Source organism: Hypanus sabinus, chromosome 13 (assembly GCF_030144855.1).
Source record: "Hypanus sabinus isolate sHypSab1 chromosome 13, sHypSab1.hap1, whole genome shotgun sequence".
In the NCBI taxonomy this organism is placed as follows: Eukaryota; Metazoa; Chordata; class Chondrichthyes; order Myliobatiformes; family Dasyatidae; genus Hypanus; species Hypanus sabinus.
This window is the reverse complement of record NC_082718.1, coordinates 30,843,787-30,860,690: the sequence shown is the minus strand read 5'-3', so window position 1 is coordinate 30,860,690 and position 16,904 is coordinate 30,843,787. Positions and strand designations below refer to the sequence as shown.

The 16,904-nt window shown below is 44.5% G+C and overlaps 1 protein-coding gene across 2 annotated transcripts in view; it reads left to right on the top strand.

The window, feature by feature from the left end:
- Window positions 1-16,904, top strand: part of elapor2b (endosome-lysosome associated apoptosis and autophagy regulator family member 2b) — a 165,721-nt gene that overhangs the window by 66,868 nt on the left and 81,949 nt on the right. For both annotated transcript variants that reach the window (XM_059987394.1, XM_059987395.1), the window contains exons 10-16: window positions 1,663-1,791; window positions 4,973-5,063; window positions 5,161-5,263; window positions 9,685-9,822; window positions 11,194-11,457; window positions 12,866-13,039; window positions 15,725-15,914. In XM_059987394.1, the coding sequence (XP_059843377.1) occupies window positions 1,663-1,791; window positions 4,973-5,063; window positions 5,161-5,263; window positions 9,685-9,822; window positions 11,194-11,457; window positions 12,866-13,039; window positions 15,725-15,914 (1,089 nt within the window). The remainder of the gene's footprint in view (window positions 1-1,662; window positions 1,792-4,972; window positions 5,064-5,160; window positions 5,264-9,684; window positions 9,823-11,193; window positions 11,458-12,865; window positions 13,040-15,724; window positions 15,915-16,904) is intronic.

Below are 16,904 nucleotides of genomic sequence, written 5' to 3'. Positions count from 1 at the left end.
AATGCTTTCCGCAGCCTAGCGGTTAGCATGTGCTTCACAGTGCCGACTGTAAGATCAGGCTTCAATTCCCGCCGTTGCCCGTGAGGACTTTGTTTCTTCTCCCTGGGACCACGTGGGTTTCCTCCAGGTGCACTGACTTCTTCCCACAGTCCAACGATGTGCGGGTTAGGATTAGCGAGTTGTAGGCGTGCTGCACTGGCACTGGACGTGTGGCAACTCTTGCAGTCGGCCTCTCGCATAATCCTCGCCGATGGTGCATTTCACTGTATTTTTTGATGCACAAGTTAGTCCTTAAAAGACCTTTAATCATTGTAGTTCTGTAGGGGCAGTGGTCCTTGCAACTTCAATGACTCTTGAGGTGCTCACCCTGTATAGGACGACTGTGGAGAAACAGAGGGGTCTGGGGTTACGCCCGCAGATCCGTCAAAGCTGCTGAGCAAGTTGACAGGGTGGTAAAGAGGGTGGATAGTGCGTTGGCCTTCGTTATTTGGGGACTGAGTTCAAGAGTTGCAGATCAATAAAACTCTGGTTAGACCACACCTGGAATATTGTGTTTAGTTCTGGTTCTTCATTACAAGAAGATTGTGGATGCTTTGGAAGGGTGCAGTGGAGATTTACCAGGATGCTGCCTGGACTACAGAGCACGTCTTATGAGGAGGGGATGAGTGAGTTGGGGCTTTTCTCTTTGGAGTGAAGGAAGATGAGAGGCAACTCGATAGAGCAGTGTAAGATGATAAAAGCCATAGATGGGGTAGACAGTCAGCATCTTTCTCCCAGGGTGAAAATAGTTAATACTGTTTGAGGTGTTTAGTGGAAAGTACAGGGGGAATATTAGATGCATGTTTTACACACCTACCTCCTAAACCTAGGTTTTTAACACAGAGAGTAATGGGTGCATGGAACACACTGCCAAGAGGGGTAATAGAGGGCATTTAAGAGACTTGCGTAGGCACATAGATGAAATAAAAACAGAGGGTTATGGGCTATGTAGGAGGGAAGGGAAGATTGAGTGTGGAGTAGGTCCAAAGGTTGGCACAACATTTTGGGCTGAAGGGCTTGTACTGTGTTGTATTGGACAGCCCGTTAGTGACCCCGTTTTTCCAATGCCCATACCCTTCCCCATACGTCCTTGGAACGTGGGAGGAAACTGGAGCAGCCGGAGGAATCCCACACAGTCACGGGGGAAGTGTGCAAACTCCTTACGGACAGTGGCAGGAATTGATTGCTGGTACCGTAAAGTGTTGCACTAACTGCCAAGCTTTCATGCAGCGCCAGAGCTGACTGTGTACCTGGGTACAGTAATCAATGCATTAAGGGTTGTGTATTTAATGATTAAGTAATAGTTAAGTAATCTTGTGTGTGTATGTATATATATATATAGGTTGATTAAGCATTCTTGTTTGATTAACTAATTAATTATGGGTTATATGTATAAATACGTGAATTGCGTTCGTCACCATGCCATCACGTGATACAAGTGTGCCTCGCTTAGAGTAAACTCGAAGTTATACTCACATTCCCGTACTCCCCTGTCTTCATTTGAATTAGTTTAATGCTTTGAAATCACAATTAAAAAACATTAAGGGTAAAAGAGGACCACAAAGTATAAGAAACGTTGGTGTCTTTGTGCACGTGATGTTGTATTTCTCGATCTCCCTCCAGCATGTAAGCAGTGCCCAGCTGGGACGGAGCCCGTGCTGGGCTTTGAGTATAAGTGGTGGAATGTGCTGCCCTTCAATATGAAGACCTCGTGCTTCAACGTGGCCAATACCAAGTGCGATGGAATGAATGGTAAGCTTCCACCGTCCTCTGCTGCGCTGGATGAGCTCACGCTTGGGCTCAAAGCCAGAGTCGGGTGGGTTTATGGTCTTCTGCACAGGTCGACGTGTGCACAGGTATAAGTAAAAACATCACAGGCGCACAGAGCATCGGGTCAGCAGCATTCACCAGAAAAGCATAAACGAGACATAAGCTGAGGCTTTATGAGGCATCTTTTGGACCACATTTGGCGTATTGTGAGTAGTTTTTGTGCTTGGGAGTAGGTATAGAGGAGATGTCAGGGGTAAGTTTTTTACGCAGAGTGGTGAGTGCGTGGAATGGGCTGTCGGCGACGGTGGTGGAGACGGATACAATAGGGACTATTAAGAGATTCCTGGACCCGTATATGGAGCTTAGAAAAATAGAAGTCTATGGGTAACCCGAGGAAATTTCTAAAGTACGTACATGTTCGGCACAGCATTGTGGGCCAAAGGGTCTGTATTGTGCAAACACGAGGAAATCTGCTGATGTTGGAAATTCAAAGAACAACACACACAAAATGCTGGTGGAACACAGCAGTCTGTATTGTGCTGTAGGTTTTCTATGTTTCTATGTTTTGGGCCCCTTATCTACGAAAGGACGTGCTGGCATTAGAGAGGGTCCAGAGGAGGTTCAAGAGAATGATCCTAGGAATGAAAGGGTTAATGTGTGAGATGTGTTTGATGGCCCTGGGCCTGTACTTACTGGAGTTTCGAAAATTGAGGGGGAATTTCATTGAAACCTATCGAATATTGAAAGGCCTAGATAGAATGGATATGGAGTGTATGTTTCCTATAGTGGGGGAGTCTCGGACTAGGGGACACAAGCTCAGAATAGAAAGATGTCCTTTTAGGACAGATGAGGAGGAGTGTGGTGAATCTGTGGAATTTATCGCCATGGACGGCTGCGCAGGCCAAGCCATTGGGTATATTTAAAGCTGAGGTTGATAGGTACTTGATTGATAATGGTATCAAAGATTATGAGGAGAATGCAAAAGAATGGGCTTGAGAGGGAAAATAACTCAGTCATGATCAAATGGTGCAGCAGATTTGATGGGCTGAATGGCCTAATTCTGCTCCTATGTTTTATGGACTTAACAGATTATATTTAATTTTTACAAGAACACATTTAGAACAAAGACAAATCCATTGTGGTGCCAAGTTCTTGAAATGGTCATAGTGTTGCTAAGCTGTAGTAATGAAGGCTGTATGGGTAATGAATGGTTGAAGGGAAGTAGCTGTTCTTGAACCTGGTGATGTGGGATTTCAGACTCCTGAGAAAGAGAAGTTCGGACAGGTACATGGATGGGAGAGGGATAGAGGGATATGGTTAGGATGCAGTTAGATACGACTAGGCAGATCAGGCAAGAATGAACTAGATGGGCTGAAGAGCCTAATTTGTGTGCTGTAGTACTCTGCAACTTTTGCCCAGTGGTGGCTGTGAGAAGATAGTATGTCCACCAGGATGGTAGGGATGATTGATGATGGATGCTGCCTCCCAAAGGCAGCACCTCCTGTAGAACTTCCATGATTGGTGAATAGTTTTCCAAGTTTTCAGAGGAATAATTCCACATTTAAGAGCTCTGAAGGAAATTATTTGCTTATCAATATATTTAGAAAAATCCCCTTGTTTGTTGTTACATTAGTCACCCCCTCTTTGGAGCTGTTGTGGAGTCCTGATTGCATTTAGTCAGTAAATTTACTTTTGTTTGATGGAATGGAATTTAAATGAACCCATGAACTCTGACAGCAGCGATTTAGGTTCGTGGACAAAGCATTTATTGAACATGGATTACAATGCTCAGCACTGGTCTGATTCAATTTAGTACACAAAGGGGTTTTAATGAAAATTTGTCCTTGAGAATCAAACATGTACTTTTGTCACGGAGTGGTAGCTTTAAGTAGTTTAAAATCAGCTATCGCACAGTGACACGCAGATGGAAGCTTCGTTTATTCTGCTGTCAATGCACCTTAATCCGAAGAGGTGTGTGCCTTCTGCGTACGCATTGCTGCTATCAACGTGAGCCATCTTCCTGCAGTGACACGGAACTGTAATGCTGAATTGGGGCTGGCTTTATTCTGCAGAGCCTCAGACCTGTTGGGAGCTGGGGCTGAGATTGCCAGGCTAATTTTGTTTTGTGAGAGCCTTTATGCTTATTGGAGATAAAGTTGCTTCCCTGGGGATTATCCTGGCTGGATTTGAGGCGAGCTGCAAGAACTGAATGACTGAGGATTAACCCTAAGTAATGTTGAGCTCTGAAGACGAAGTGAAATCAGCTAAGTAACAGGATGGATGTGAGTTTAGGAGTCATAGAAAAGTACAGCTCGGAAACAAGTCCTTCAGTCCATCTAGTCTGTGCTGAACCATTTAAACTGCTTACTTCCATTGACCTGCATCGGGAGCCCTACCATCGGGGTATCGATCCAAATTTCTCTTAAATGTTGAAATCAAGCTCACATGCACCACTTGTGCTGGTGGCTCATTCATGATCCTTCAGCCAAGTCTCTCTATCCATTCAATCATCTTGTACACCTCTATCAAGATTTGGTCCATTCCCCTTATCTATTCCCCTCTTGATTTAAAATAACCCATTAAATCTGCTGTCAACCTCTTAGACTCCAAGGAATAAAGTCCTATCTGGTCCAAGCTTTCCCTTAAGTCCTGGCAATATTTGTCCCACTGAGTTTGCTGAGTCATTCAATCATGGCTAACTTATTACCCCACTCAACCCCAATCTTCTGCCTTTTACCCATAATCTTTGACACCCTTATTAAGAAGCTATCAACTCCACTCTAAATATACCCTTTAACTTTGCCTCCACAGGCATAATTTCCATAGATTCTCCACCTTCTGATCAGAGAAATTCCTCTCATCTCTGTTCTAAAGGGACGGCCTTCTATTCTGAGGCTGTGCGCTCTGATGCTAGACTCTCCCAATAATGGAAACATTCTCTCCACGTCGACTCTATCGAGACCTTTCAGTATATTTCAATAAATTTTAATAAGATTTCCCCCCCCCCCCCCGCAATTCTTCTAAACCCCAGAGCCATCAAATGCTCCTCATGCATTATCCCTTTGATTCCCGGGATAATTCTCGTAAACCATGTCCTGTGAAGCCTCGTATTTTGCCATGTTTAGTTTGCTTGCCGTTAAATTGCTGTTACTTATGTTTATAGGGTGGGAGGTAGCTGGAGATCACATTCACAGCGGAATAGGAGGCTCCGACAATGACTACCTGATATTAAGTCTGCACATCCCCGGCTTCAGGTTTGGTTTTACTGAAGTGATTTTAAATATAAAAGATTGAGTGAAGATCTTGCCAACGGTTAACTGGAAAGTCTAACATGAGATTCTCTGTACACAGCTCACCGATATCGACGTCTAATTCTGCGGGGTCAGAGATCGGGAGGATCACCTTTGTCTTTGAGACTCAGTGTACCAAAGCTTGTGAACTCTATTTCATGGTGGTAGGTGTTTACAGCCTGATAGGCCTCGGGAACCATGGTAACCGTGCTGTGTTACTCGGCTTGCCATGGTGCTGGTCCTGCTTCATGTCAGATTATTGCTGTTGCAAAGATTTAGTTACTTATTTTATCACTGTTTAAACAATATCTATCTTTCTGTTTATCTGTATTTGACTGTCTGTGTATCTATTTGTCTGTCTGACTGTCTGTCTATCAGTGTATCTATCATTGTCTGTCAATCTGTCTACCTATCTATCTGTCTATTTTACACTACGGTCGGCCCTCCTTATCCGCGAGTTCCGCATGCGTGAATTCAACCAATCGCGAATCGCAAAAAACCGGAAGTTCTCTTCCAGCACTTGTTGTTCGAGCAAATATAGATCTTTTTTCTTGCCATTATTCCCTAAACAATGCAGTATAACAACTATTTTACATAGTATTTACATCGTATTAGGTATTATAAGTAATCTAGAGATGATTTAAAGTATACGGGAGGATGTGCGTGGGTTATCGAGCATCGGGATCAAAAAAAATACTGGAAGTTCTCTTACTAAGTAAGTCGGAACAGGTACATCCGGTATTATTTAGCATCAGTTAGTCAAATGTTTGTCTTAGTTATTAGTGTATATTTTACCTTTCTATGCATATAAAGCACTTAAGAGACATATGTTACAGCGCTGGACGATCCAGTGACAGATTGCTCCCAAGCACGTTGTCCATCCGTGCCGGATTGATGTGGAGGATCAAAAACCCCAAACCCTAAAGCCCAATAATTAAACCACTGCGTTGCTTAGTAATAATTGTAGCTTTCATCGGGGTAGGGCCTTTCTCACTTTATCCTTCAAAATTGTTCCGATCATTGACTGACTGTAGCCCAACGTTTTTCCAATGACCGATGGCGTTTCACCTCTTTCCAATCGCTTTATTACTTCCACTTTATTTTCAGTCGTGATCGTGATTATTTTCGTGAACAGAAACACTGTTCAGATTCACAGCTGCGCCGCTGGGTCATAATGTCCACTGCACTGAGACAGGTTAAATAAGGTCTAGGGTTCTGCTGGGTCCTAAGATCCACCGCATTGAAACAGGTTGAATAAGAGACTTGAGCATCCTCTCTTTTTGGTATCCACGAGGGGTCCTGGAACCAATCCCTCGCGGATAAGGAGGGCCGACTGTATTCAATTAATAAATTACTTTATCATTTGTATATTTTATTTATTTCACACTAACTAATTATTTTTTTTAATTCACTGAAGGGTAATAGGTTTATTCCTGTTTATTCCCTTCCATAGATGCTTCCTGACCTGCTGAGCTCCTATAGCATGTTGTGTGATTTTCTTTGGTCCTTCTAGTCCGTACAGAACTACTATTTTGCCTAGTCGCATCGACCCCCACCTGGACCATGGCCTTCATACCCTCCCATGATGTACTTATCCAAATTTCCCGTAAATGTTGCAACCAACGACACATCTACCACTTCTGCTGGCATCTCTTTCCACATTCGCACCATCCTCTGAGTGAAGAAGTTTCCTGCCCAGATTCCCCTTAAATATTTCACTTTTACTCTTAACCCATGACCTATAGTTCTAGTCTCACCCAACCTCAGTGGAAAAAGCTTGCTTGCATTTACCCTATCTATACCTCTCATAATTTTGCATATCTCCATCAAGTGTCCTCTCATTCTCCCATACTCCAGGGAATAACCCATTCAACCTTCTCCTATAACTCAATGAGACACTCCTTCAGTTCTGCACCTCCCTCACTATCTCCCCTCCCTCAGTGTGACCTTCCTTCAATGCCTCCTTCCCCTTCAGTTTTTTTCCATCCTCTAGTGAGGCTGAATCTCCCTAACCTTCCTCCCCATGAAGAACGTAGCCATCCTCACTGGCAAGCGCAGCGTCTCCCCCGTTAATAGGTAATAGGTCTGTAATAGGGTTATCTCTGGTTTTGATAATTTCGATCAGTCTGTTTGGTAAAATCTGTTTCTCAAAGCCATCAAAAACGCAGTTTATAAGTTTAACAAAAAGTAGTGAAGAAGGTGTAAGGGGGCTATTGATGGTTAGTAGCTCGTGGAGTATAAAATGGGAAAATATACCATTATGCCTCGAGTCATGTCTTTGAGCATGGAAACAGGTCGTTTCACGCAAGTGGTCCAGGCCATCCACGAATGCCATCTAAGCTCATCTCAAACACCAGATGCTGGAAATCCAGAGCAACACACACAAAATGCTGGAGGAACTCAGCAGGCCAGGCAGCATCAATGGAGAGGACAAAGGAGCCCACATTTCTGTTTGAGACCCTTCTTCAGGACCTAATGTATACACAATGAAGCAAAGCAACGTTCCTTTGGACCACAGTGCACCCATGAAACAGATTAACACAGCACATAAAACAAAATATTACCTCAATTAAGTTAATAAAGAGCATTTAGTATGCAGCAGAGATAAACTGGAAATGCTCAACAGTATAGTAAACAGTAAACAGCTGGCTGTCTTAATGGTGATGTTGTAGACATGCTGGTAAATGGGGTTAGTATAGATGGGTACTTAATTGTCTGGGTGAATGTGATGGGCTGAAGGGCCTACTGAACTGTATAACTGTATGTCTCTGAGCTTATCATCAGCAGGGATTTATATCATGTGTGCCCATTTCCTTCCTGAGGGATTTTGGAATCCAATTTCAAAATCTAATTGAGAGTCTATTTTTAATCTATCTTTTATAAATTTGGTCACGTTTAACCCACTTTGTTGGACATACGGAGGCTAATTCCTTGAGTCAAAATGTGTGGATGTTATATTATTGTACCTGATACGTGAGCTGCAGTCTCCCCCACACAAAACCGGGGCATCTCTCCCCATCGGTCCCATTCCTGTTCGGATGTACAGAGTACTGAAGGGACCTCAGGAGTGTTGATGTACGGTGGGACTTGGGAGTACTGGTCTGTCGTTCCCTGAAGGTGGTAATGCAGGGAGTGACAAGGGCATTTGGTAAATGTGGTTTCATAGGCCAGTGCACTGATGGGTGACACAGTAGTGTAATGTTGTTAAAGCACCTGTGACCTGGGTTCAATTCTAGTAAGGAGTTATCACGTTCTCCCTGAGATCATGTGATTTCCTCTGGGTGCTCCAGTTTCCTGCCATATTCCAGAGGCACACTGGGGGCAGGGGGGTTGGGGGTTAGTAGGTTAATTGGTCTCATGGACCAGAATGGCCTCTTATTGTGCCCTATCTCTAAATTTAAAAACACTAAGAGTTGTGACTTTATGTGGCAGCGTACAAAACATTGGTTAATTTCACCCTCCCCTCCCTCCCCCCCATCCGTCTGGCTCCACCTATCACCTGCCAGCTTGTCCTCCTCTCCCTCTCCCACCACCTTATTCTGGCTTCTGCCCCTTTCCAATCCAATCCTGAAGGGTCTCAGTCCGGAACGTTGACTGCACATTTCCTGACCTGCTGAGTGTTCTGTGAGTGTTGCTTAAGATCTCCTGCATCTGCAGAATCTCGTGCTTAATGAAGTCTTTTGTTTGGTGGCTGTGTGTTCTGTAATAAAACAGACCATGGACAGTCAGGTTACTGAAGGGAGTGAGGAGTAACTGTCTTCCCAAAATGGAACATCTTGCATTTATACAGATTACAATCCATTTGCAATTCCTCATCAACTTACCTCGGCAGATTTATTTTTGTGATGGCAAGTGATCGTGGATTCCACATCCATCGATCCCTCAATGTTGCCACACAAGTTGATATGGTGGTTATGAAGATATGTGGTGTGTTGGCCTTCGTTAGTCAGGGGACTGAGTTCAAGACCCTTGAGGTAATATTGCAGCTCTGTAAAACCCTGGTTGGACCACACTCAGAGTATTGTATTCACTTCTGCTCCCCTTCTTTATAGGGAGGATACGGGAGCTTTAGAGAGGATGCAAAGGAGATTTATTCAGATGCTGCCTGGACTGGAGAGGACATTGTTGGAGGAAAGGTTGAGTGAGATAGGGCTTTTCTCATTGGAGCAAAGGAGGACAAGAAGTGACTTGATAGAAGCGTACAAACTGAAGAAGGACATAGACCAAGTGGACGGCCAGAGACTTTTTCCCAGGGCAGAAATGGTTAATACAAGGAGGCATAATTTTTGAGTGACTGGAGGAAAGTATAAGGGGGGATATCAGAAGTAAGTATTTTACATAGAGTGGTGACCGCCAGGGTGATGGTAGAGGCAGACACAATAGCGACGTTTATAAGACTCTTAGATAGGCACGTGGATGAAAGAAAAATGGAGGGCAATGAGGAAGGGAAGGATTCAATTAATCTTGGTATAGGTTAAAGATTTGCACAACATCATGGGCTGAAGAGCCTGTGTGATACTGTTGTATGTAATGAATCAATTCTGTGTATGTAAGTCTTTGTATTAATGAGCTTTCTGCTTTGCAGGACATTAACAGAAGGTCCACCAATGTGGTTGAGTCCTGGGAAGGCACCAAAGAGCGACAGTCTTACACTCACGTCGTCACTAAGAATGCGGCTGTGACCTACACCTGGGCTTTCCAACGCACAAACACTGCACAGGAGGCAAGTCCTGGTACATTTTCTTTAACAGACTGGAGCGCAGTTCCCCATGGGGGTCTTCCTTGTAGGACTAACATCGCCATCCCCCCTTCCACTCTCTCCGCTCCTGTGCGGAAGTGCAGAGGATGGAGGTTTATCTATTAGCGAAATGGCGCGGAGGAAGGCCTTCTGGGTCTTCGAGCAATGCCAGCGCAGCAGCCCTTGGCAATCCTGATTAACTCTAACCCAATCACGGGACAATTTATAATCTACCCAGTGTGACTTTGGACTGGGGGAGGGAACCAGAGCACCTGTGGAAAGCCCACGCATTCCACGGGGAGGACATACAGAGACTCCTTACAGGGTGTATCCACGTGTCTGATGGGTATCAGACTTGTGAACGGACCTGCTGTTTGATAAAGAACTCCTAATCTCTCAGTCTACCTCAGCATGACCTTGCACCTTATTGTCTCCCTGCACCGTAATTGTAACACTTCGTTCCACATTCTGTTACTGATTTCTTTTTGTGCAGCCTTGATGTAGCGAAGTGTGGAATGATCTTTCTGGGTGACATGTAAACGGATTTTATTTTCTAGAATCGAAGACGAGTTTATTGTTGTCTGCACAAGTCCACGTGTGCAGAGGTGCAGTGGAAACCTGATGTGTGCAACGTCACAGGCCCCAGAGCGTCAGAGAAGCAGCATTCACGAGAAAAAAACAAATTAAACCTAAATTATACACGCATTTGACAACACAATTAGAACAGAAAAGCTCCATTGTGGTGCAAAGTTTTGCTGTCGTTGCTTGTGTTGTTCTGCCGAGCATTGTGGGTATGCCGTATTGGTGCTGGAATATGTGACAACACTTGCAGGCTGCCTCCAGCAGGTCCTTGGGTCGTGTTGGTTGTTAACACAAACATCGCTTTTCACTGTGTGTTGCGATGGACGTGTGATAAATAAGTCTGTCTGACTCTTGAGTCGGAAATGGTCCTGGTGTGGCTAAACCGTAGAGATGAGGGTTGTGCTGGTCAGTTCATGAACTGAATGGTTGAAGGGAAGGTAGCAGGTCTTGAAGCTGGTGGTGTGGGACTTCAGGCTCCTGTACTCCTTCCTGATGGGAGTTGTGAGAAGGGGGGGACGGTTCAGATGGTGAGGATAGATGAAGATGAAGATTGTTGAAGATAGATGGATGTATCTCGGTACATGTGACAGTAATAAACCAATTACCAGTTACTGAGGCCTAGTCACTTCTCGCAGCCTGCGAGTAGGTTGTGAGATCAGCTTGGCCAGCCTCTCGGAACAGGGTAGGTGAATGTATTGGGTTGCACGGTTTAAACCCTGTACAGGGCAGGTTAAATGGGAAGGTAATCTCTGACCTGTCAAATTCTGCTTGCAGGAACGGTTGTACCTCAATGACTACGTGAAGATCTACTCCATTGTGGTGAACAATGCAGCCAACGGAGTGGGGCTGGCCTGCAGGCCGTGTGCGCTGGGCTCGGACCAGAGCAGTTCCGCCTGCGTTCCCTGTCCTTCCGGATATTACATCGACAAGAGCACAAGCAAGTGTGTGGAGTGTCCTGCTGACACCTACCTCTCGCCCCACCACGTCTACGGAGTGGAGTCCTGCATTCCCTGTGGTCCAGGGAGCAGAAGTAACAAGGTACGTGAGCGCTCTCTCCAAGCGGGGAATGCCGTTTATATTTTGGGGCAGCACGATAGTGTAGCAGTTGGTGTAACGCCATTAGAGCATCAGTGAATCGGTTCCACCACTGTATATAAGGAGTTGGCACGTTCTCCCCGTGATCACATGGGTTTCCCATGGATGTTCTGGTTTCCTCCCATATTCCAAATATGTACAGGTTTTGTAGGTTAATTGTTCACATGGGTGTTATTAGGCTTGTTGGGCTGGAAGTTACCTTGCTAAATAAAATATTATCGTCATCATTATGAACCGTGTCATGGTCCTGCCAGTACTTTATCATTTCCTGTCAGAGTCACCTAATGTCCAGACACTCCTGAGCCTAGTGTCACTTTATGTACATACAGTCAACCTATGTATGTAAGCTATCTTATATATTTACATTTATTGTGTTGCTTTACGTTGTATCTCTCACAACATTGTAACACTGTGTTACTTTATTAATGTGTTTTTTGCTGCTGCATCAGATCTGGAGTAAAAATTGTTTCATTTTTCTTTAAACATGACTGGAAATTACATTAAACAATCTTGAAATTAATTAGTTTGGCATAACAAGGGGTCTGTTTCTGTGCTCTACCTTCCAAATTCTCTGGGACAGATGACAGATGTTCTATGGGACGGATGACAGAAGTTCCCTGGGACAGATAACAGATGTTCCCTGGGACAGATGACAGATGTTCTCGGGGACAATGACAGATGTTCCCTGGGACGATGACAGATATTCCCTGGGATGATGACAGATGTTCCCTGGGACAATGGCAGATGTTCTCTGGGACAGATGACAGATGTTCTATGGGACGGATGACAGATGTTCCCTGGGACGATGACAGATGTTCTCTGGACGATGAGAGATGTTCTCGGGGACGATGACAGATGTTCCCTGGGATGATGACAGTTGTTCTGTGGGACGATGACAGATGTTCTGTGGGACAGATGACAGATGTTCTATGGGACAGATGACAGATGTTCCCTGGGACGGATGACAGATGTTCGATGGACCGTTCTAAATTCTCTGGGATGATGACAGATGTTCTGTGGGACAGAGGATCCTTGGGGCAGATAAAAGGTGTCCTATGGACTATTCTAAGTTCCCTGGGACAGATAACACTGTACCCATTGTGATTGAAAATAGAAATGCCACAGTACGTCAGGGCAATTTTTCTGAGCTTGGGACGTAGCTCATTAATCTGTTGCTTCCATCTCAGTGAGAAGGTTGCGAGTCCTAATCCTGGCCCTGAGACGTAGAGCGCCACAGAACAGAAACAGGCCCTTTTGCCTATCGCCTTTACCAAGTGAGCAGCAAGCGGAGGCTGTGGCGTGACTGTTGTTTTTGCTGTGATGTTTCACGTTCTCTCTTCACTTCAAACAGGATCACTCCATTTGCTTCAGTGATTGTTCCTATGTACATTCCTTGGAGAACCACACTTTGACATTCAAATTCAGCGGCCTTAGTGGCGTCTCCTCCTTAATGAACGGACCCAGCTTTACATCCAGAGGGACAAAGTATTTTCACTTCTTTAACATCAGTCTATGTGGGAGTGAGGTATGTGGATTTTTACAGTACTGTGCAAACGTCTTAGGGACTGTATATATAGGTAGGGTGCCTAGTACTGTATTTGTCGATGTGGAGCAGGGAACGAGTTCATAGATCTGGTGGGAACAGAGGATATTGGGAATGGTGAGGGTGGAGCACCACGGGAGAGATGAGGGACAGGTGGCAGAGAAGGAGTGGCAAGGGTGGGGGTTGCCCTGAGGTATCGGACAAGGTCATCTGATTCCAAACAATTGGTTTATTGATCATTACAGAATGTCTCTCTGGTGCTTCCTGCTCCCTCCCCTCTCCCTTCCCCTTTTCCCAAACCTGATTCCCCTCTCCCTGTCCCCTACCCACTCAATAGAGACCTATATCAGAATCAGGTTTATCAGCACTCAAGTATGTCATAGCCGCTGGTAGTCTAGTGGCACCCACACCGGACATTGAAGGGAGGGGTACCGGGTTTGAATCCGGCCAGCTCCCTGCACGCAGTCCACCTGTGCTGTCTTGAGCATCAAGTTAGTAACTCAATCTCATAAAAAACAGACAAAGATGTTAAAGAAATGGCAGGGTTGCTGCCTGATGAGCCACTAGGCATGGAGTGGAATAACATACAGTGCCTGTAAAAAGTATTCACCCGACTGGCATGTTTTATTGTTTTGCAACATTGAATCACAGTGGATTTAATTTGTTCTTTTTTTTGACACTGATCAACAGAAAAAGTCTCTTTTGTGTCAAAGTGAAAACAAATCTCTACAAAGTTATCTAAATTAATTACAAGTATAAAACACAAAGGAATTGATTCACCCCCTTTAATATGACACACCAAATCATCACTGGTGCAGCCAATTGGTTTTAGAAGTCACATCATTAGTTAAATGGAGATCTGTTCTCGGAGAGCTGTGTGTAGTCAAAGTGTTTCAATTGATGGTAGTAACAATACACCTGTGTCTGGAAGGTCCAACTGCTGGTGAGTCAGTATCCTGGCAAAAACTACACGCCGACGACAAAAGAACACTCCAAGCATCTCCTCAGAAAGGTTGGTGGTGTCTGCATCACGCTGTGGGGATACTTCACTGCAACAGGCCCTGGAAAGCTTGTGAAGGTAGAGGGTAAAATGAATGCAGCAAAATACAGAGATATCCTGGAGGAAAACCTGATGCAGCCTGCAAGAGAACTGTGACTCGGGAGATCTGTTTTCCAGCAAGACAATGATCCCAAGCATAAAGCCAAAGTTATACAGCAATGGCTTAAAAACAACAAAGGTAATGATCTGGAGAGGCCAAGTCAGATTTCAGACCTCAATCCAATTGAGAAATTGTGGCTGGACCTGAAAAGGGCTGTTCACTCATGATCCCCAAGCAATCTGACAGAGCTTGGGCAGTTTGGTAAAGAAGAATGGGGAAAAATTGCAGTGTCCGGATGTGCAAAGCCGATAGAGACCCATCCACACAGACTGAAGGCTGTAGTTACTGCCAAAGGTGCATCTACTAAATACTGACTTGAAGGGGGTGAATACTTGTACAATCAATTATTTTGTATTATATTTGTAATTAATTCAGATCACTTTGTAGAGATCTGTTTTCACTTTGACACGAAAGGGTCTTTTTCTGTAAATCAGTGTCACAAAAGCCAAATTAAATCCATTGTGATTCAATGTTGTAAAACAATAAAACATGAAAACTTGCAAAGGGGTGAAATCTTTTATAGGCACTGTACATATGTCATGAAATTTGTTTTTGTTTGTGGCAGCAATACAATGCAATGCATAAAATTACTACAGTACTATGCAAAAGTCTTAGGCACCCTAGTTATATATATGTGCCTAAGATATTTGCACAGTATTGTACATAATGAGTGATATTTATTGTTGGTAATTAATTACCATGCTCTTCTGAGCTAGTCCCATTTGTTCACGTTTACTCACATCCCCCAAAACATTTCCTATCCACATACCTGTCCAATTGCCAGTTAAATGTTAAACACGAGACTCTGCAGATGGAGAGAATCTGGAGATACACACACAAAATGCATGAAGAACTGAATAGGTCAGGCAGCATCTATGGAGAGCAGCAAAGAGTCAATATTTCGGGCTGAGACCTTTCATCAGAGTGCCTGTTAAGTGTTGTTAGTGTGCTTCCCTCAGCCACTTCCTCAGCAGCTCGTGCTGTTTACGGACTTCTCTGTCCTTGGTCTGATTAACCAGCCTGCTGTGCATGATGTCTTTGAGTAATTGTTATTCTAGGGAGATATAGTCTGACTCTTGCCTCTGGAGAGTGACCTTGTTGGTGTTGACCTTCAGCAATTAGATCAGTACTACGGACTCAGCAGGGAGGGTTGGAATGCAGGCAATCGAGGGAGTTTATTTCTGGGAATGGAGGTGCCTTCATGGGCCCCTGTGCCTGATGCCTTGTTCTGTAGGATCTGCATGAGTGACCGTCCAGAGAAGTGACTGTCCTCTCTCGGACTTCTAATGTAGGGTCTCAGCCTGAAACAGGGGTTCCCAACCTTTTTGATGCCCTGCACCCGTACTATCAACCAAGGGGATGGTGGACCCCATGTTGCCTGACCTGCTGAGTTTCTCAAACACTTTGTGTGTGTGTTGCTCTAGATTTTCAGCATCTGCAGAATCTCTTGTGTGTATGGTATTCGAAAAGTCTTGTGTTCATTCCCAATTCCTCTCTCTCCATCCAGGGAAAGAAGACTGCAATATGCTCGGACAACGTTACGGACGTGACTTTGCAAGATGTACAGGGCGACTCCAGTGACTTCACCAGTGACATCACATCTTTTCTCTGCCAATCAACCATCATCCCTTCAGATGGGAGGAGCTTCAGAAAGGCGCTGTCATCTCAGTCTATAAGCTTGGGTGATATCTTTCTAGGTCAGTTACCTTAGTGGGGCAAGATCCAGAACATTTTGTAATGTGAATTGTTGTGTACGCTGGTTGAAATGGAATATATTTGAATGTGGTGCGTTGAATGAATTGGTTGTTTATTATCGCTGGTAGGTAGAGTCCAATACTTCTGGTTAGTTTGCAATCCAGACAGACTATAATACTGGAAGACAGACAAGCAGAATGAGGCCATTCAGGCCTTTGAATCTGCTGCACCATGCCATCATGGCTGATTTAATCCCATTCTCCTACCTTCTCCCTGTAACCTTTGACACCCTTACTAATCAATTATCATTATGTGCCATGTTGCATGACATGGGTGATCATGATCAATGACCAAGATTCTTCTTGGCAATTCTTTTTTTACACAAGTGGTTTTGCCATTGCTGCCTTCTGGGCAGAGTCTTTACAAGATGGGTGACCCCAGCCATTATCAATACTCTTCAGAGATCATCTGCCTGGCGTCAGTGGTCAAATAACCAGGACTTGTGATATGCACCAGCTGATCATCTGACCATCCACCGCCTGCTCCCACGGTTCCATGTGACCCTGATCAGGGGACTAAACGGGTGCTACCCCTTGCTCAAGACTGACCTGTTGGCTAGAGGAGGGAAGGAGTGACTTACATCTCCTTTGGTGGAGACGTATCTCCCTCACGCATTCCAAAGAACCTATTAACCTCCACACTAAATATACCCAACGACTTGGACATCGAATTCCATCCTGCCATAATACATAATTATGCGGAGGTGGTACCAAATGCAGAATGTATTGAAGTTACAGAGGAGGTGTAGAGCAGGTAGACGAATGAAACGCAAGGGTCATAGCGAGGTGGATCAGAAGAACAATAATATTTCTGGACAGTTATAACTCCAACCAATACCTGGAATTGGAACTGGTTTACTATTGTCACATGAACCGAGGTGCAGTGACAGGCTTGTCATGGATACTGTTGGGTCTCCATTATTTTCTGATTCA